Below are 21,201 nucleotides of genomic sequence, written 5' to 3'. Positions count from 1 at the left end.
ATAGATAGATAGATAGATAGATAGATAGATAGATAGATAGATAGATAGATACCGGTAGATAACTTTATTGTCATTCAGCAGATAGGCCTACATAAAATGCATACCGGTATGTCGTTTCACTGGCTTTTAGTATGCTAGTTAAAATATAACTAAAATAGCCTACTATTAAAATCTAAAATCCACTTTTAAAAACAAATACATTAAAAAGCACCATTAGTTAATTGATTGATTTAAATATTTATTAACAGTTTGCAGAATTACAGTACATGTCAAGCACAGAGAGACAGAGTCCTTATAGTATAATATGGGGGAAAAGTTTAGGGGATATTGCACAAAGTCTAACCAACCATTCAAAGTATTAATCTTCTTTTAATAATACTCTGGGTTGAGCTATAGTTGCACAATAAAACACCTTACATAGGTGTTTTAATAAAATACTGCCACCCTGTGGTGTGGTGTGGAAGGTATGTGTGAAAGATTTTTTATAATTTAGAAGGGTTTAGCTAGCAGCTTATCCTTTTTTTGGTCTGCAACAATATTGTAGTATTGGTCTGGCAGACTTGTAACTTGTGAGGATGTTTAATCAAAGGACTTCTTTGCTTTGTACGTGTCTGCCCGGAACTGCTTAACTGCTGTTTTGTCAGGAGGACTATGGGGACACAATTTGTGGTTACACACTTCCTCTCTTTTAAGTTCAGAAGCGGTAGGCAGTACTAGTCTAGGCAGAAGATTTTTTTTTTCTTGAGCTACTGCTACGCCCAAAAGCGAATATTGCATTGTTTATTTTATAAGCATTTGTTTTATAATCACTAATTTCTTTGGAGATTGTGTGCGGCTGTCTGTTGTGGACACTTGGCTGGACCTGCAGGACTCATCCCCGTTCCTGATTTGTATGCAGCCAGAGAGGTATGTTTTCTTTTTGTTTATTACATTCACGTTCGTTGTACGGTTTGATTTAGCCCCACAAGCAGAACCATATTGTGGGCGCATGTTTATTTGATTTCCGTATGTATTATTTAATTATTATAAGTTATCTGCGTTGGTTTGAAGCTGACAGTAGAAAGAGAGCTAGCCAGCCCTAGCTATGAGCGTCATGGCGGAACTGAACCTGTTTTACGCACTTTCTACATTTACAACGTTAACGTAGACATATACCGTTCAGATTTCAAATATGAAGTGCTCACTCCTGGGCCACAGATGTTACAATTCTCTTCGGGTGGGTATAAGCACCCCTATCTTTTGTATTGTTGAATAAAAATAATTACAATCCGATCGGTGGCCATTTTCTCATAGTAACAAACTTGTATCAGCGTGCGGCGCTGCGGCACACCTCCCGGAGTTAAAAGCATTATGTCGAAGATAAAATGGCCACCGATCGGATAAAAATGCTTTTTATTGAACAATACGAAAGATACGGTTCGGGTAGCCCCATATGTGCCCTCTCCCTACGCTCATTCTGCTACAGAACTAGCCCTAAAACATGACTGCCATGATGATTATCATGACAGTCATGAAGTAACTGCACCCTGTTTTTGGCGCTCGCTACATTTACAACGTTTCCGTATATATATACATTCGTAATTAAAATATAAAGTACTCACAATTTGTCCCACGGGTGTTAGTTAGTTGCAGCACCAGTGATTAGCATTGCTGCATCCCGCGTTGTTTAATAAAAAGCATTTTTGTCCTAGCGCCCAGGCTACTTTTTTCAAACGGGGTTCGTTTGGGAAACCCACAGTTGCACACCGGGAGCGCACTCGCCTATTAGTCTGTATTGGCAGGGCGGTCAGCGTACCTATATCGAACACACCGAGTGCCACCCTCCTCCCGACCGATAGGGGTGCGTAGTTGAAAGCCAATGGCAAAATAAGCTCGGATAAAAATGCTTTTTATTAAACAACGCGGGATGCAGAAATTCTAATCGCTGGAGCTGCAACTAACTAACACCCGTGGGACAAATTGTGAGTACTTTAGATTTGAATTCCGAATGTTTATATATACGGAAACGTTGTAAATGTAGCGAGCGCCAAAAACCGGGTGCAGTTACTTCATGACTCTGGTATGAATACAAGAGTCATGAACCATGGCTACTACAGAATGAGCATAGGGAGAGGGCACATGATATATGGGGCTACGGTTCGGGTTGCTAATACCCGACCGAACAGAATTGTAACATCCTTGGCCCCTAGGTGATCACTTTATATTTGAAACCTGAACGTCCAGATGTTAACGTTGTAAATTGAGTGAGTGCGTAAAACCGGCTGAAGTTCCGTCATGCTTGCCAGCCCTAGCCTTGGATCGAGCTATACCCCTTTTGGCACCCTCGGTTACCGTTTCTGAAGTCTGGTCGACGGTACCCCAGGGTCCCTGGTCGGTTATTAAGCCCTCCGTGGGATGCAGATGTACATACCCTCCGTTCACGGAGAGCGGTGCGCCGCTTGAGTGTTGGTGAGATGTTTCAAAGATGCATAACGCGGCTATAGGAGACAACGGAAACGTGGGAGAAATCGCATTAACTGCCGATGCTGTTAAAGGGACACTTCACCCTTTTTGCAAAAAGATATATGTTAATGACGTTTAGAAGCTTTAGAACACTTTCCTGGGGGTCTTTATGTGTGTAATATGTGGTTTTAGATATTTTAGATTGTAGCAGTGAGCCTGTTGTCTCTGATGTCATGGACACTGGGCTCACTTCCTTCCTGGACTACATGTTGTCTCAGTAAGACAGCTCTCCCCCCTATCCACAAGGAGGAGCAGTGCACCAAAGCATTATGGGAATTGTAGTCCAGGAAGGTAGTGAGACCAGTGTCCATGACATCAGAGACAACAGGCTCACTGCTACAATCTAAAATATCTAAAACCACATATTACACACATAAATACCCCCAGGAAAGTGATCTAAAGCTTCTAAACGTCATTAACATATATTTTTTAGCAAAAAGGGTGAAGTGTCCCTTTAAGTATTTTTTTTTTTAAAGTTTTGGCTTCCCTGAAATTCTCTCTTTCTCACTTCCTTGACTTCCTTATTGACTTCCCATTGTACCGCCTCCTGAGCGGCGACTGGCTAGCCACCAGCTGCACGTCCTAGTTACTGCCTCTGTTTGGCCGACCGTGTGCATGCAGGATGTTTATAATGCTGTTGTGTCGTGGGAGGCTTTGGCATCAGCGTTTAATGCGATTTTGCCCACGTTTCCATTGTCTCCTATAGCCGCGTTATTCATCTTTGAAACATCTCACCAACACTACATCTGCATCCCACAGAGGGCTTAATAACCGATCAGGGACCCTGGGGTACCGTCAACCAGGGTTCTGAAAGGGCCTAGGATCGAGCTAGCCTTGGATCAAGACAATATCGGGTATATCATACATAATTGTGTGTGTTTTTGAGTGGTGCAACCACTCCTATAGACAGCTATGTGTGTGGCTGTGTTCCTGTGTCCGAGCACGAAAATAGGGTTTGTTCACCACCAAGTGTCACTGACACTGTTGCACAGCCTAACACACGGACACACACAGGCCAGGGAGGTGGGCTAGTACAGTACAGTACGTACAGCACAAGTACAGTACAGCACCACTCACTTCAGAGTAGACAGGTCGGACTTTGAGCGTCGCTAGCCCCTCCTATACACAGGTTTAATGTTTGTCTTTAGTTCAAAGTTTGTTTAGTGAAAGCATTGACAATGAAGGGAAAATTTACGTCATAATGGGTCGTTTATGTCATAATGACGTAAAGAGACAATATTGTGTCTTTATTGTTAATGGCGTTTAATGTTTGTGTTGGCCCCGTTTGTTTTACATCACCTAATCAACTTGACTTAGACTTTAATATATTAGCTCCCCTCACTTCACACATGATTTTGACATTTGAACATATAGATACGAAAGTAAAACACACGATAAAAAATACATCTATGTCTTGTACCACGGCTAAAGAGAGCCAAATGACTTAAGTAATGGAATAATAACTGAGTGGAACGCCCTACCAACAGCCATTACGAAATGAGAATCCCTTGACTCCTTCAAAACATCTCAAAGGGCACCTACGGACGGCTGCAATTCGAAACTGGCCCCGTAAAATTTGAATCCCCCACCCACCCCTTTCCCCCTTACTGTATACGTTTCTTTTCCCTTGTTTCCTCCTTACATGATTTCCTGTTTTTTTTTTTTATATAGAAGTATTTGTACGTCTCTAAATGTTCTGATGAATTGAAAATGGTGGACCCTGTTGTAAACAAGTGTAATGCTTTATCAGCCACAGTAACAGTCATGAAGTGTAGAGGTTGTGCCATTTATGGCCATTGTGACAAATACAAGGCAATTCAAATCCGATTAGATCTTTATTTTTAATATTTACATTTCATTGGACAATTTTGGAGATATAAGGCAGCCACTGGTTATTAACTGAGTGATAATTGATTTATTAACAGTTTGCAGAATTGCAGTACATTTCAAGCACAAACTCAATACAAAGACTGTTAACTGAGTGGACGACCCAATTAAGCATTACACTTGTTTACAACAGGGTCCACCATGTTCAATTCATCAAAACATTTAGAGGCGTACAAATAGACAGTTCTATATAGTTAAAGAACAGAACAGGAATTCATCATAAAGGAAGCAAAAAGGGAAAAGAAACATATACAGTGAGGGGAAAGGGGGGGGGGGGGGTGGGGGGTTCTTGTTTTTAAACTAATACTTGACAGCAGCCTCAACAAATATTCCCTGATTACATAAAGAAATAAAGTCAAAACTAGTTAAAACTTAGATCTGATCCATATCCTTCTACTGCTTCTACGATTCTGCCCCGCGCAGTACAAGGATATGGGACTTCCAATGTTAAATCTCAAATCGAAATCAGACCAGCCGCTCCTCTTTGGCGTAAATAAAAACGTTTTTGCTACTCACCAAAACAAAGGCGGGTTGTGTCAATAGAAAGACTACTTTCCTTAGTGGAAGCACTCTGAGCCCCCCACCACACGTATAAACGGTACTTTTTGGCCAAAAAGCGATATTTTTTCACCGGAGGAAAAATATCCTCTATGAGGCAGTTCTCTGGGCAATATCAGTAGAGTAAAAATGTTTTTTTTCCCGGTGGAAACAAAATCCCTTTTTGGCCAGAAAGTACAGTTTATACGTGTGGTGGGGGGCTCAGAGTGCTTCCACTAAGGAAAGTAGTCTTTCTATTGACACAACCCGCCTTTGTTTTGGTGAGTAGCACTTACCCCACCCCCTTAGATAGCAATTCTAGTAGTCATAGCACGTCATAGTACATATGTGTAGCATAGTAGTATAGATGTATAGCTTATATGTATAGTTTCATTATAGATATTCCACTGTTACTTTCTTAGCTACGCATGTTTCATGATAAATGTCTTTATGTGATGTATTCCCATGCTTTTGTTCTTGCTTAATGTAAGTCGCTCTGGATCAAGAGCGTCTGCTAAATGCCTAAATTGTAAATTGTAAATTGTAGCAAAAACGTTCTTTTTATTTACACTAAAGAGTAGAGGCTGGTCTGCATTCATGCGAGCGGCGGACGTTGATAGTAACATAGCTCTAATGCACGCATTAGAGCTATGGACCAGAGCTAGTTAAAACTGTCAAAAGACTGCAAACGGACTACAGCAGATTGGGCACTTATCAACCGACGGCCGATGACCCGCCGACATTTTTTCACCGTAATGTTTGTTCTCTCTGCAGACGTGATCCACTCTGCCATACCTCACCTCCCCCATGGCTGAGAACATCAATGCTGTTGCCTGTGAGAGTGAATCACAAATGGCTGCAGAGGTAAATAAACTGGAGACTTAGGGCCGATTCATACTCCTGTTTCGGCGCTGTAGTGCCGAAATGATTTCGGCTCGTCAGAAAATTTCAGTAGCACCGAAGAGCCGACTTTAGGACGGTACCCGCCCCCCCGAACCTCAAATGAAGTCAAATTGTAGGCTCTACAGCGCCGAACCGACTTTTATTCGGCTCTAAAATAGGAGTATGAATCGACCCTTACCATGTGAGTATGTGTATGTGCCTTTGATGTTCAAAATAGCCTTGGATCAATACCATTTTCGTGTTTCTGATCCGGATTCCGGTCTGGATGGAAGGAACTATACGTCATCAGGCAGGCAGGACCAGCGACCGGAACCTCCGATGCCGACCCGTGCACCTCTAAAATGATCCCCCTATTTTAAATTGGTATAATTGTTGTCTCCACCAGGCCGAAGGCATGGAGAGAGAGTATGTATTGCACTCCTGTTATGGCCCAATAAGTCTAGGGGAAAATGTGCCCATAATATATAAAACGGACAGGAAACCAACTGCAAATTCGAAAATGCTTTTACTTGCACTTGTAGATAAAGGTTACAAAGTTACAAAAGTAGTTGTTGCCAGTACAAATGGCGCAATAAAATACATGACGGAAGTTAATCGACTTTCAAGTACATTGGCTGTCATTTGTAAAGCTACAACTACGGTAAACAAAAAGCTATAAGCAGAGTAAACCAACAAGAGATAATAACGAATAGCTGGAGTAAGATAAACAATGTTGTCTCGAAGGAGTCCAAACAGACACCGAGTTTTATAGGGGATGCACTGAGGCCTTCAGTGCGTCACATGACCGGCTTGGCCAATGCGAGAGATGGCAAGCGAGAAGGGACATCTTAGTCTTGTAGCTGGGGTAAGCATAGTAAACACAACAGCAACACTAGCCATAGTTGCGCCAATATGGCAACTGGCAAGTGCAGCGTAATCAAGACTGCCAGCAGGCGATAAACATATATGGATACAATAACATTAGCTCCATAACTATATGACCAATAGTTCGTTAGTATAAATATATATATGGAAATAGTGACAGGTACATATACAGGTGTATATATATATTTATCCAACCATAACCACAAAGTAAATAATATTACCAAAAATAACTAACGATAAACAATAAACGTTACAACTCCGTCCGTCTGTGAACAGCTAATGTCCGGCACGTTAACCCGGTCCATGCCAAAAGACGATAAACCTCTGCCCCGAAATTTCCAGAACGCCCTGTTATAGCACCACCAGGAGGCCAACTTTTACTCGTGTGTGTGTGTGTGTGTGTGTGTGTGTGTGTGTGTGCGTGTGCGCGTGTGTGCGCGCGCGCGCTGGTGATCTGGTGACACATCCAGCACAGGAGTACAAAATACTCACCACTGGATGTCTGGTGTATGCATGTCTGCTTTTCAAGGCAGCGCTGTCTGTGCCTGTAGTGCCGCATCTCAATACACCACCTCTTTTGGCTACATCTTACGAGACAAATTAGGAGGGTTTTGTGAAGGTTTGTGCTGACTGGAAAGGAAATGGGGGAATATTGAGGGCGTTTGGGGCCTTAACAATGTGAGCATTTATCACATGATCCCCTCCTGCTTTCATATAGGCTGGTCTGGAAAAGGCAGACATGGCACTTCAGGAGGATATCACCAGTGTACCACTATCTTCACTGAAGATTGAGACCTTTGTGGATTCCAACCATCCCAACAAGGTCTTGGAGGGCCTAAACAGGCTGCGTCTGAACGGTGCCTTGTGTGATGTGATTTTGTGCTGTGGGGGACAGGAGTTCCCCTGCCATCGTTATGTAATGGCCTCCTTCAGCCCTTACTTTGAGGTAAATACACACGCATATGGACATGCCGTTAGTACATTGAGTTCTGTCTTGGCTTTCACATGGACACACCAAGGCCAACCAATTCACCTTTTCTACATGCACAGGCAATGTTTACAGCTGGCATGATGGAGTCTTCACAGGAAAGGGTGACCATCAGTGGGGTGGAACCTCAGATGATTGGCATGTTGGTGAGTTATGCCTACACTTCAAAGGTGTCCATCTCCCCGGAAAATGTGCAGGTAATGTATTCTCATCATGAACCTTATTCATCGTCTCGATGTTTGTCCTACATGACATTGTTGCTTATTTAACACATGTTGTTTTTTTTTTTGGTCTAGGCCCTTCTAGCAGCGTCAAACATGTTGCAAGTCACGGCTGTCCGAGATGCCTGTTGTGGCTACATGGGGCGTCACATAGATATAAATAACTGTGTAGCGATGTACTGCTTTGCTGAGGCACACTCCTTTAAAAAGTTAGAGAAACGAAGCCTGGATTACATTCTGGAAGACTTCAGCGTTATCTACCAGCAGGTCTGTGATTTATTTCAAAATTGTTAGTCTTGTGGCTTGTCGTTTGTCCCATAACTTAGTTTTATTACTGTATTATTACTCAACTTGTCACTATTACTAAACTGTTACTATTGTGAGATGTCCATTTCACTAAGCAAACAATCTACAAGCGAGCACTTCAGAGGGGAAAAGGGTAGTGGTTATTACGGTACGTACAGTATGGGAACCAGCTAATTGTGTGTGTTTTTCCCCCTACCAATAGGAAGAATTCCTATCTCTCCCTGTGGAAAGACTGACAGAGATTCTTGCCAGTGACCATCTCAATGTGCCAAAGGAGGACATTGTCTTCGAGGCTGCCATGCTGTGGTTAAACAAGTGTCCGACCCGCAGGCAGAACTTTGACAAGGTCAGTCATTTCTTAGTCTCACATCTTGCCAGATGGATACATTTGGGGAGTTGTGAAAGTGGGAGGGCTGCAGATGAGTGGGCAGAGAGGCCACCTGTGAGACAGAAGGTCCCCGGTTCGTGCCACGGTCGTCTACGTGTCGAAGAGTTTCCCCGAACAAGATATTTAAACCCCAACTGCTTCCCGTGGCTCTGCCTGCAGCACCCATTCTGATACTTAAAATAGGTTAAATGCAGATTGATTTCATATTTCACTGTATATGCAAATGTACAGTGACAAATACCGGAAAGGAGTGCCGACCAAATGTATTAATTATTATAAGCAAGGTAGTTGCCAGAACAGCGCCTGCTGTCCAATCCAATACATGCTTGGCATCCACTGTATACCCTTACTTACTGGTACTAATGATGATTGATGATTTATATATTATAACGTTGTTCAACCAATTCCAGCTGGACTAGTAAATAATTAATGTTCTGTGGGTACTTTAAGGTTCTAGAGCATATCCGTCCACCTCTTATCAGTCCCTCCTACCTACCCACTGTGATTGAGTCGCTGGATGTGGCGAAGGAACACGAGGGTTGCAAGAGGTTCTCATCGGAGGCCACAGACCGGGATCTTGTGCCTTACCTTAACACGGCCGGCTCACGCAGACCCACAGGTACCCTTGTCTCACACGGCATTAGGGCTGACCTGGATTAGTCGAATAGTCGACCAATCGATCGGAACGGGTCTCAGTCGACTGACCACCTCTCAGTCGATGTTCAAAAAATATTATTGTATTATTCCACTAGGTCTGTGGGGGGACATCAACACATTTGAACATGCTTTCTGACTGTTTTTAATCAATCTCCAATGTGCATGTGGAGTGTGTCTGCCTGCTGTGTGGCAATGTGCCACTGCCTGTGACTTGAATCGCACAGTGCGCTGGCCTGATAGACTCCAGAATCTCAATCTCACCTGCTGTGCTCAATCTGGCTAATGACAAGCCCCTCAGTCGATGTTTTGGGGGGTGGGGTGGGGGTGCTCAGTCGACTATCAGTCGACTAACGGCAAATTTATTCATATTAATTTCGACTATAGAAATCCTTAGTCGGGGACAGCTCTACACGGCATGCATGTTGCAACTGATGGTCTACTACCACATCAATGCAGGGACCCCCCCTAGATCAATCTAAATGTACCGGCATGAATCAGACAATGGTTCGATCGGTTTACCAAAGCTTTTCAGTTTACTATTTATTATATTTTAGTAACTAACCTGCTGTGGGAAGAGTCGCTGATCTAACGTTTGCAAGTCATAGGGTAGACACTTGTTATTTTGACAGAGCGTCGTGAGGTAAACCAACAATCCCAAGCGTATTTTCAGCGCAAAGCACGTCATCAATTCTAAAATCAAAGGTTTGGAAGATGTCGGCGACACGGTAATCTGTATTTATTTAACGCTTTATCCAGTCACAACTCCTGTAATGCTCCTAATGTCATACTCATTTGGGTGGTACACGCACAGAGGTACCGCAGCTGAAGATGGGCTACGGAGAGGACAGCATTTCAAATGTACAGTATGCCAGAACGTTGTGACTTGACATGCGTTTTCCCTGCTGAAACGTCTTCAGGTTCCCCAAACATTCAACTCGATATATTATACAGTGCATTGCAGTCTAATTAATAACATGGTGTTGCTTGCCAAAAGAAATTACTTTTTGGAAAGGGACATATAAATTGAAGGACCCATTTTCATCTTAATGTAATCAGTCCTCATTCCGACGTAGGATTCATTCCCTCCTGGATTCTTTGGATCTCAACGCAATTTATAGGCCCCGTTTGTGCCAGATTACATTTTCTTCAAAAGACAGTTCTCACTATTGCTGCTAGTCCTACATATATTGTCCAGAACACACACAAAGCGGTACACATTATCTCTGGGGTCATATGAGCAAGATGTACGAGTCATATTTTGCAGATCCCATTCCAATCGGCTTCCAAAGTGTGTGGGCCCCTGGTTATTAAATGCAACTCCTACTGTGAAACTCCTCTGGCTCACCTGCTCCTTCTCCCTCACTTGTTGAAGTGATAGTGACAGTGGGAGCAGACACTCATGACAAGGACATTCACAAGATGGAGAGCTTTGATCCTCTGACCAATCAATGGAAGCCTATAGGACGCACACCCTTGAAAGTAAATGGGCATGCTGTGGTGATATCAGGTGAGGAGTAACATCGGAATCAAATCAACTGTGGACCTAACAGCTTATGTCACAACACACTTGGTCTAGTTTGGTGAATTCCTTTGAATTTCTTGGCTTAATAACGGCCATAGAAAGTTGAAGAGTATGGCATTTCAAGTCGCATAATTATGTCTTCAACAATTGATGCATAACTTGTCTTTAATTGTGCTATTCTTCCACCATAGGCTCTATTCTGTATTTGGCAGGAGGATATAGCAATTATGGTGAGAGTGCGGAGATGTGGCGCTGTGACGTTCCCAGTAACTCGTGGACGAAAATGGCGCCGATGAATAAGCCACGCTGCAACTTCAGTAAGCCCATCACATCAAACTATGGCATTCAATGTGTTAACTGGTAGAGGAGGCTGAACAATCAGTCAAAAAGGACATGCACATCTATGTACCTATATAGGCTGGGTGCTGGCCGCAGGTCTGAGGAAGGGCTGCACGGCCTGAAACGTTTACCACTTCAGTAAAGAAATATTTGGGGCGCATGAAATGGTGTGCGGATCTTTTTCATTTCTTCAATTTATTAACCACAATTAACAATGGCGGTCCTATTTTGGGAAATATTTAATTTCATTCTCAAAATTATAAAGCTTGTAGATGGGCAATTAGTGTTGAAGGTAGCGTATAAGGGACAACTTAAGATGTTTACACATTGGCGAATATAATGGACAACAATATTGTTTAAAAAAGAAAAGAAAAACTAAAGTATCCCTTTTGTGCCCATATATGTATTTCCCTAATGTCATTAGTATATGCCCATACCCTGTATATACTGTAGAGACAAGACTACCTTTTACGCAGAGCCTCGGTTTCGATGGGTGCTGATGGGACGCTTGTTTTACAGCACCGGCTACTATACCTACCTCAAACCCTAACCCAACCATAACCGCAAGCACGGAGAAGCGCACCCCTCACCAACCTTAATCCGGTCGTTTTAACGGACCCCTCACCAACCTTAATCCGGTCGTTTTAACGGACCCCTCACCAACCTTAATCCGGTCGTTTTAACGGACCCCTCACCAACCTTATTCCGGTCGCCTGTAAAACAAGCGGCCCCTGAGACCCCTTTTCCACCGGTTGGGAACCGGTTCAGTTCAGAACCAGTTTTTAGTCCATGAGCCAGACCTCCAAAATGGGAACGTTAATATGAATTGAGTGTGCAAAACCATACCAATATTAAATTGTTTATAGGATAAATATAAGTAACTTAACCTTCCACAGTAGTAGCCTTTTCTTTTTTTCTTTAGCATATTTTCCTATATAATGCCTATTTTGCATATTACATTTTTTAATATTTGTAATAGGCTACAATACATTGTCTTTGTGTAAGTAATCAACTGGGCAAGTTTCATGGTGATAACAATTTAATATAGGTATGGTTTTGCACACTAATTAACTAATTAACGTTCCAATTTTGGAGCTCTGGCTCATGGACTAAGAACCAAAAAGAACTGAACCGGTTCCCAACCGGTGGAAAAGGGGCCTCAGTGACTATCGACTACCAGGCTCTGCGTAAAAGGTCATCCCATATAGAGACACCCGGGGACTACAAATTTCATGCCCCAAATGAGACGGCGCCCCCACTTCTGGTCCGTTGGCATGGTCTACTGCAGGCCAGCCATAGAAGGCCATTGAAATTCAACTGTAGTTAAAATAATACGAAATGAACTGAAGATTATTGATTTGAATACAAATGTCAACATATCGTCTTGTTTTCACATTTAATTTACCACTTGAATGTGTTTCCCATTATGTTAACCGAGCAGAGGGGAGCAGACAGACAAGTAGTCGCATTTCAGTGACATCACTGTCTTTAGGAGTGCAGACTTGAAGAGTGGAATTCTCTAGTCTAATACAGCCTGATCCCGACTGACTTTGTTCTATATTTTCAAATCAAATCAAACATGGGACACTTTATTAGAACAACCAAAAAAATGGTCCGGTAAAACGGCTTGGACTCTGTTGCTCCCCCCCAGGAGGACATTTCTACAATGTTTTCTACTGCATTAATGGTTAATTGTCTCAGTCTGTGAGCACACACACACACACATCTGTGAACGATTCTTCAAAATCCCAACAGATCTAATATATTACATAATATACTGTAGTAGAGTAGCAACCCTGCATGCAAGCTTGTGAATCGAGCCCATTGGTCATGTATCAGGCCCCAGCTCTCGGTTCTGGGGGCTTGGAATAATAAGAGTTGTGCTTTTGCTACTCAAGGACAGGATGTTCTAATGATCGGGTTTTCTGTTTTCTCTTTCCCCTGCACAAAACACCACATGGGCCACAGGCCTGGTGATGCTAGATGGCTATGTGTTTGCAATAGGTGGCAATCATGACATGAGGGACTCAATCGATCGCTACGACCCCAAAACCAACACGTGGCAGCTCATGGAGTCTGTCGGTGTGGAAGAGTATTACGATCATGACGGTCCTTCTGTGGTCCCACTAGATGGACTGCTCTATTTCTTTGGTAAGGATCAAGGGCTATAGGTTATGCACCTGCGGGGTCGGCTACTGTAGCTGGGTTTCATAAGGTTGCATTCTTTTATGTTAAAGGGGCTCCACCATGAATTTAAAATCAAATGTATTCCCTTTAATGCCTCTTTATACCCACTTGAAGCCTAAACAACCACTCAGTTCATCCTCTCTGAGGATACTCTTCCAAGACATTTCAGCTGCAATACCAAAAATGTCCACACCCAAGCCCCCTGAGCTCCTCACCTCTTATCCCCGCCCACCTCAAGGCCTATTCATAGTCTGGATTTTCGGTGGTGAGGTGACCACCGCTCCGGTGGTGAGGTGACCACCACCGCTCCGGTGGTGAGGTGACCACCGGAGCTGAAATAACGTTGAGCGGTGGTGGTGAGTAAAAACAGAGAGAAGGGCTGGAGCGGTGCCGGTGGTTTGCTCTTCACCGCGGCTCGTGAAGTCATGTTGTAGTTCGGTGGTCACCTTAACCACCGAAAATCCAGACTATGTATGAGCCTTCAGTCTCTGTGGGAGGGGTGGAGGGAGGGGGAGAGGAAAAAAAGAAGCGAAGCAAGTCTGTTTCGTGTTGGAAGTTGAAACTTGAGGGGGAAAGTCTTCACGATGCAAATACAGAAATAATTGACAAATCAAGATATGCCAGCTGATCAATCAGCGTTGGTGTTGTCTGGAGCCCCGGAATCATTTAGGGTTTTAGCTTAATAGTGTTTGGTTTTATTCATCCAGTTCCATGACGAGCCATCGGAATTACGAGTGCCGTGGATCCCAGCAGGAATTATGTCAAATATATTGAAGAGTGCCGCCTGTTTTTGTAACCCCGTGGCCGTGGCTTACAAAATGGAACGACCAGGGTTAATGTCTTTACAGCTTACACTCCAGGTGTCCCGACTTTGTATACGCGACGACGCTGCATTTCATTCGTACAGCACTAGTTAGCCTAAACACACAAACGCAGATCAGTCACCAGCTGGTGGTGATGAGAAAATAAAGTAATTGCCCCAACATCAATGTCTCGTCGGAGTCGTCACCGGGATCTCACAGCATGCAAGCCCTCATTTTAATGCTCACAAATGATGATTTATAGCAGGCCAGGAATTATGTTAAATATAGTCAGAAGAACTGATATATTTGCTACAGATTACCTATAAAAGGCCTATAATGTAATATGAGATAGGATAAATGTACGTGTATATTTCACGCTAATAGCCAATCGGCTGTCTGTCGATCTTGAGCACGGTGTGGTTAGAGTCTGACGTTGACTGTGTTCAATAATTTAACTTCGTGTTTGTAACCAAATGGACCCCGGCGGCTCGGTTGACTTTATTTAACATAATTTCTGCTGCTATATATATTATTTGTGAGCATTCAAATGAGCTCATATGTCTCTACAAAGGGATTGTATGTTGGTCGATCTGTGAAAACGACATGCAGCTCTGGAGGGACGCAGCAAATTTCCTTATTTTATTATCACTACTTCACCAGCCACATCGGCTATAAAGATGGCCAAATCAACCAAGGTCCCTGTATAGTCCAAGTGTATCGCCTACATTTTATATCTAAGCGATGTGCTTGGTGGAAACCATATAGTGCCTGTAGGTCAACGCACCATATTTCTTTACTACCGTGTCCCCTGTCCCGACAGGACAAGTGATATGCACAAACGTATACATTCTTTTTGGTCAGCGGAACGTCTGTCGAGTCGACCCACATAAATATAGTCCATCCACTTGTTCTAATTGTCCTCGTCCTTAGTTGGGATTATGGAGTCTAGAAACTTGTAGAGTTATTCAACAGTCTAAACAGCCCCCACTGTCATTAAGGTTCATGGCCGGCCCAGTGGGGATATGTTTTATTTCTGCTTGCAGTCAAACTGAATTAAATGCAGTCATTTTCTTTCTGTAATAAAAATGTGGCCCCCACTCCTTTTTTTTAACCACTGTGTATTTTTACACCTGAAATGTGCAAATTTGTCCTCTGTATTACAAATCCTAACTATTAGGAGCAGCGGGTGCGTGGCCAGGCCGCAAATCAGGGGCCCGTTTTAAAGACGGATATGTTTTGGTTTTTTAAGAGTTTTATAAAAACATTTATATTGACCACTTTAACCTCGTTCTCCCTATTTTGGGTAAATGTAAGATTTCAATATTCTTTTTAATGTTTTATTTTATTTTTTATCTCATCACATTGCGATCTTGTAGATCATTTATTTTCACTTTGTTGTATGAGGACGTATAGTTTCAATGGTTAAACAAATATTGTTTTACTAATTTTTTATTTATCAAACCTTACTGAAAATCTTATTGTATATCCAATGATCCTGAATAATATTTTGCCGCGTGTGTGTGTGTGTGTGTGTGTATCCTCCGGGGCCCTAGGTGGCCTTCCAAAGTCATGGATGTCAAACCCTAACCCGTCCAAGGTGGCCAAATACAACCCTGAGACATCTGTGTGGACCGAAGTCGCTCCTATGCAGGTTCCACGTTCTAAACCGTCTGCCTGCACTCTGAACGGAAAGATCTACGTTTTAGGTATCATGCCTGTTATTTCACAATCATATTATTGGATTGGATATGGGCTCGTTCATCACTTAACACATTCACTGTATTAACGGCCCCGGGTATTAATTAATTCTTCCACCACTGCCAGTGTTTTCTCAGTGAAGACTCTTATTTTGAAGGCCCGCGGCTCCTGAGACACCAACCCAGGAAGCTTGCATGGTATTATCCTCGGATTCGCGTTGGAAAAGGTTTAGGTATAGTTTTACTGAGGTTAGGTATAGTTTTACTGAGGTTAAGGTTAGGTATAGTTTTACTGAGGTTAGGGTTAGGTTTAGGTATAGTTTTACTGAGGTTAGGGTAAAGCTCCGTTCACATTGAAGAAGCAGAAGCTAGCTTCTGCTTCTTCGTCCCATGTTATCTCTATGCAGAACAGCTTCTGCGTTTAAAAGCTGGAACAATAGCTTTTTTTTGTTTTTGCGTTTTTTTTTCCTCACCGGACCTGAACTTTAAAGCAGCTTTTAAAAGCTGGAGCTTTAAAAATCTGCGTGTAGCCAATCAGAGCACAGCGTGGTTTGAGGAGGCGGAGTTGAGCTCATTTTACAAAACCGAAAACCCTCTGGAAAGCTGTCCGACCCAATTGTCCGCATTAAAAAATAAACCTTTTGAATATGGGCTGTATATGAAATATGAATGGATATTTGGCAAGACCATAGCATATTTTGTGATAGAAATTAAAGTTTATATGAGAAACAAGTTGTCGAAGCGGTGAAAACAGGTTGTGTTCCGTGTGCCGTCGCGAGTGTCACGTTTCTGGGGACAAGTCATCGTGCATTCACCCCCCCCTCCGGTTCTCATCGAAGCTATGGATGAACTACTGAACTGAACTCTCCAGAACGCTATCCGTCGCTTGTGGACTGTTTGTGGACTAAACAGTGCACGCACACACACACGGTTGATAAATTAGCAGATATAGATAGATAGACAAACAACTAAACAATATTGTGTCGGAGTTTTCCCAAAAACAGCAGCCCGCTGTCAGCGCGTTTCTGTGCCGGTCCTCGTGTGTTTTGCTGGACGTTTCCTCGCACTAAAATTAATTGCCCTTGTCGCGGGACCTCGCCCTGAGCACAGGGAGTTGACCACTGGTGTACGCTCCTCGACACCCAGTCTCAATTTAGGGGGTCCTCCGCGGGCCGGGCCACAGGGTCCAGAAGTCGGTCCACTTTCGCTCGAGGTTTCTCCTCGACGACGGGGTCTGGCCGCAGGTCACCCGAGGCGCTATCACCGTGGTACAGTGGCGCTAGTAATGTACGTACTACAGGAGTGGGGCCTTGATCATACCTTATATCAGTTGTATGTACCCCCTCTATTTATGCAATATGTTGCCCATGTTTTGTGATTGGTTTGCTGCGTTCTGAATCGATAAACCAATCGCATATAAGATTTATTTGAGGGAATCATTTAAATTGGTCTATTGCGTTCATGTAGGCCTATCGATGAACCTCATACCAAAAGTTGAAAGATAGTAGATAGCCTATATTTATAGATAGATAGAACACGTGTGTGTGTGTGTGTGTGTGTGTGTGTGTGTGTGTGTGAGAGATATTGAGCACCGTGGACGGTGGAGGAGCCGACACGGGGCTCACTTGCGAGCCAGTTCTCTCTCAGTGCCCCTGCAGTAATTACCCCCTCCCGGTTCCCACCGAGGTGAACAACTGAACCCCGTAGCTGTCTCTGACCGTGGACTAAACACACACACGGTTTATAAATGAGCATATATATATATATATATATAGTCTATAGACAAAGAACTAAAGTCCAGAGTCCCCAGCGCGTCGTATGCACCGCGTGTGTGTGTGTGTGCGCGAGAGAGATCAATAATTAATAGCCTTTATTATAAAGGCTATTAATTATTGATCTCTCTATGCACATGCATATCATACAACTGATATAAAGTTTATATCAGTTGTATGATATGCATGTGCACATGTCCGTTGCACTGGACTCCGTTCCGGTGATAATATCACCGTGATATTGATTATTAATTAAGTAATTAAAGTATGCATAGCCTACTACTAGTTGGCACAATGTTTCACATCATCTGCTAATTAAAAGCAAACTTTAAATGTGCTGATGCTGTAGTCAGTGTAAACGGTGAGGGTCCGTGGGGGTGGTGGAGGAGCGGTCTGACTCTAGGCTACTGCCACATATAGCCAGCCGAGGTCAGTGACAGACAGACAGCGCCGAGATGGGGGCTCCCTTCCACGGGAGACTTGGGACTGAATGTCCGGAAATCGCACGTAAACATAAGCTGTTTTAATTGCTTTTACGACGTGCTGGATATATACAATTGTATTTCTACGGTATGCTCTTTCTAAATCAACATTAACATTACATACAGAGCCGCCATTTAAAAAAATGCCCGGAGGGTTTCGCTCGTGGCCAGCTGGGGGAGAGGAGAGCGGAGTGGGGGGGAGACATGAGCGCTGAAGACGGGGAGGATTGAGATCCGGTCCGTTCGGTTATTTACAAACAAGTTTACCAAGATTATATTATTTATTCATCCATACATAGGTTATGATGTAACTAAATATATAAGTATGTCTCCTCTACAGTCGCTATTTTACATTTTAGACTTTCAAATGCGCATCTGCTCAAACTGCCTGTCTCTCGTCTCAAAGCCAGACAGCCAGTCCAGGCAGCTTGAGTGACAGGTACCTTGTACACGCCCACTTTCTCAAAAAAAAGCTGCGTCTTTCTGAGTTCTGCTTTTGCTTTTTAAAGCAGCTTCTTCAATGTGAACGGAGCTTTAGGTTTAGGTATAGCTTTACTGAGGTTAAGGTTAGGGTTAGGTTTAGGTATAGTTTTACTGAGATTAGGGTTAGGTATAGTTTTACTGAGGTTAGGTTTAGGTATAGTTTTACTGAGGTTAGGGTTAGGTTTAGGTATAGTTTTACTGAGGTTAGGGTTAGGTTTAGGTATAGTTTTACTGAGGTTAAGGTTAGGTTTAGGTATAGTTTTACTGAGGTTAAGGTTAGGTTTAGGTGTAGGCTGTCAATCACAGCGACTGGCCAGTCACAGCTGGCCAGTCGGGCCATGCCCATGACTAAAGCTGGTTTTGACCAAAAACACAAACTGGGGGGGGGGGGGGGGAAAGGCGGCTGGAGACAGTTTTCTCCTCGAGTTAATTTCCAGTTTTATCTGGCTCTTAGCAACCTAGAGCCATTCATACATTATAATAATAATAAATAATTGTAGTCCGATATGTGGCCATTTTCTCAAAACGGTGTAATGTATCGGAGTGCATTGCGAAGGTGGGGTTGATTTTAATTTTGCTGTTTAATAGCGTGACCTATAATAATCTGCTGGCACATTTGTATTCATAATCTAAATCTGCTATGTAACTACTGGCTGTCGAATGTAAAATAGTATTGGATGGCATTCATGGAAACGCACCACTGCTCTTAGTTCCATAAATATAACAAACTGACTTCAATGTCAGTGTAGTTTGTGCACATAATAAAGCCCACTAAGCGATACTAGCCTGTCGATCTTTTTTTTTTTTTTAATCTTCAGGTGGTCGGCATATAAAGAATGATGAGTTCAAGACTAAGGTCACGGAAAACTTGATGGAACGCTACGACCCAACGGCCAACCAGTGGACCACGTGTGCCCCCATGAAAATACAACGCTACCATCATAGCATGATTGAGGTGAATGGAAGGATCTACGTGCTAGGAGGGATGGACGCCAGAGAAGTGTAAGACAACTGCTGCTCCACGAATGCCTGGGGAAACGGTGGCTTCTTGTCCAACGCCGGGTATTTCACTCATGGCTGTTGTTCTCTCACCCCCCCGTAGGTGTCCCACGGAGATTGAGCGCTACTGTGGAGAAACCGATACGTGGGAAACCGTGGGGCAGATGCACACTGGTTGTTACAATCTCAGATGTGTCTCTCTCAGGCTGAGGAAGGATCATAAACCCATGGTTTATGACGATTATGAATACAGTGAAGACAGTGAAAACAATCAGGATGAGGATCATGATTATTTTGATTATGATGTAAGCTACGAAGATGACGACTATTACGATGATGAGGATTATGAGGATGATGAAGTTGACGAGGAAATGAGGAACGATTTATGAGCTTTGCCTTAAATTCCCACATGTACGTGTAAGTAATTTCAGATGAGAGAATAATGGTCGAGGATCGCTTCCCTGGATTTGTTGCCCATGGTCATCCATTATAAAGTTGTAAAAAGTATGAAACGTGACCTACCAGCAGGTAGTTTATTTAATTCCAACAATAGCACATTCTTCTCTCTAAATTACATATACGTAAAAGTATAATTATTAGTTTTGATTCTAAATCAGATGGGCTTTATCATTTTCAATTGACTTATTCAAACCAAGAGAGAGAGAGAGTCATGGAATTATTCTTAATACAACATTAATAGCGTTCATACATATCTTAGCATCTGTTTAACTGTCTCTTTATTGAAAGTCACAAATTGTTCTAATCCAGCTATAAATTGTACACAGAATATAGGATTTGGCAATGTCTGATAAGTCCCCAGTGACTAAATAGTAGACAACGTATATACAACGTATATAATGCCAACACTACAAAATAACCCTGTAATGTTAAAATAAAATCATAAAATAAGAACAGTTGGAGTTTTGATGATCAAAGTCTACTAGATGTGAAATTGGATTGAAATCTGTGAAGGTCTTGGCATATATTTTATTGTAAGCTTCATATTTATCAATTTAGCGACCACTTGTGCCCTGCGGATGGAGACATTGACATCCTGGAAGAGACAATATGCTGAAAGATTGCTCATCTGGTCATATCACTTTTGCCCTCATCTGTGGACCAGAGCCTTCGGTTTTTGCACCCCTCCAAATTCACGTGGAATAGTCTTTATGAGGCTAAATGAGAAAAAGAGGTTGCGCATCAGCAATGGTTTTCAGTGGAGTGCCAAACTCAAATCCAGTATTCATTAAAAAAAAAAGGGAATTAAAAAAATTCCAAAAAGGTAGCACATCCAAAAATTAAACAAGCGGTGGACAAAGTCTTTATTGGCACAAGCCAAAAAGGAACGCTCACGCGTTTTCGGCTGTGCAGCCTTCATCAGAGCATTCACATCACGTCAATTCAAGTCAATTTATACAAAAGAGTTCACCTACAGCTGAAATCTCAAGTCAATCAACAGGGTCCAATCACAAACGGATTTGAATAAGCATTTTCAGGCAAATTCTGTGGGATTGAGAGAATAGAGATGCCCAGCAGAGGGGGTGATATTCTAAAGAGACTATATAGCCCAAAGAGAAATGCAGTGGATATACACACTCAATACTATGACACCCAATGGACTGAATGATGACTATAGCTTCAAATGCTTTCTGGGTTAAGATTGG

At 42.8% G+C, this 21,201-nt stretch overlaps 1 protein-coding gene across 1 annotated transcript; it reads left to right on the top strand.

The window, feature by feature from the left end:
* The first annotated feature begins 709 nt into the window (after positions 1 to 709).
* On the top strand, positions 710 to 20,392 carry LOC308328200 (kelch-like protein 23). Its single transcript, XM_080781937.1, has 13 exons — positions 710 to 906; positions 5,701 to 5,790; positions 7,412 to 7,639; positions 7,744 to 7,878; positions 7,978 to 8,169; positions 8,411 to 8,554; positions 9,047 to 9,215; positions 10,626 to 10,760; positions 10,967 to 11,092; positions 13,083 to 13,265; positions 15,658 to 15,810; positions 19,357 to 19,540; positions 19,641 to 20,392. Exons 2-13 carry the CDS (start codon positions 5,734 to 5,736, stop codon positions 19,924 to 19,926), a joined length of 1,992 nt encoding a protein of 663 aa, XP_080638063.1. The 5' UTR covers positions 710 to 906; positions 5,701 to 5,733; the 3' UTR covers positions 19,927 to 20,392.
* Positions 20,393 to 21,201: the final 809 nt, after the last annotated feature.

The sequence above is a fragment of the Protomyctophum bolini genome (assembly GCF_963924005.1).
Source record: "Protomyctophum bolini genome assembly, chromosome: 14".
NCBI classification, from domain to species: Eukaryota; Metazoa; Chordata; class Actinopteri; order Myctophiformes; family Myctophidae; genus Protomyctophum; species Protomyctophum bolini.
Note: the sequence above shows the minus strand (reverse complement) of the source record. Positions and strands in the feature narration are given on the sequence as shown.

Coding starts and splice junctions, on each gene's coding strand:
- LOC308328200 (XM_080781937.1), top strand. CDS start 5,734: ATGGCTGAGAACATCAATGCTGTTGCCTGTGAGAGTGAATCACAAATG. Junction 7,640..7,743: donor CCTTCAGCCCTTACTTTGAG/GTAAATACACAC, acceptor CTACATGCACAG/GCAATGTTTACAGCTGGCAT. Junction 19,541..19,640: donor GGGATGGACGCCAGAGAAGT/GTAAGACAACTG, acceptor ACCCCCCCGTAG/GTGTCCCACGGAGATTGAGC.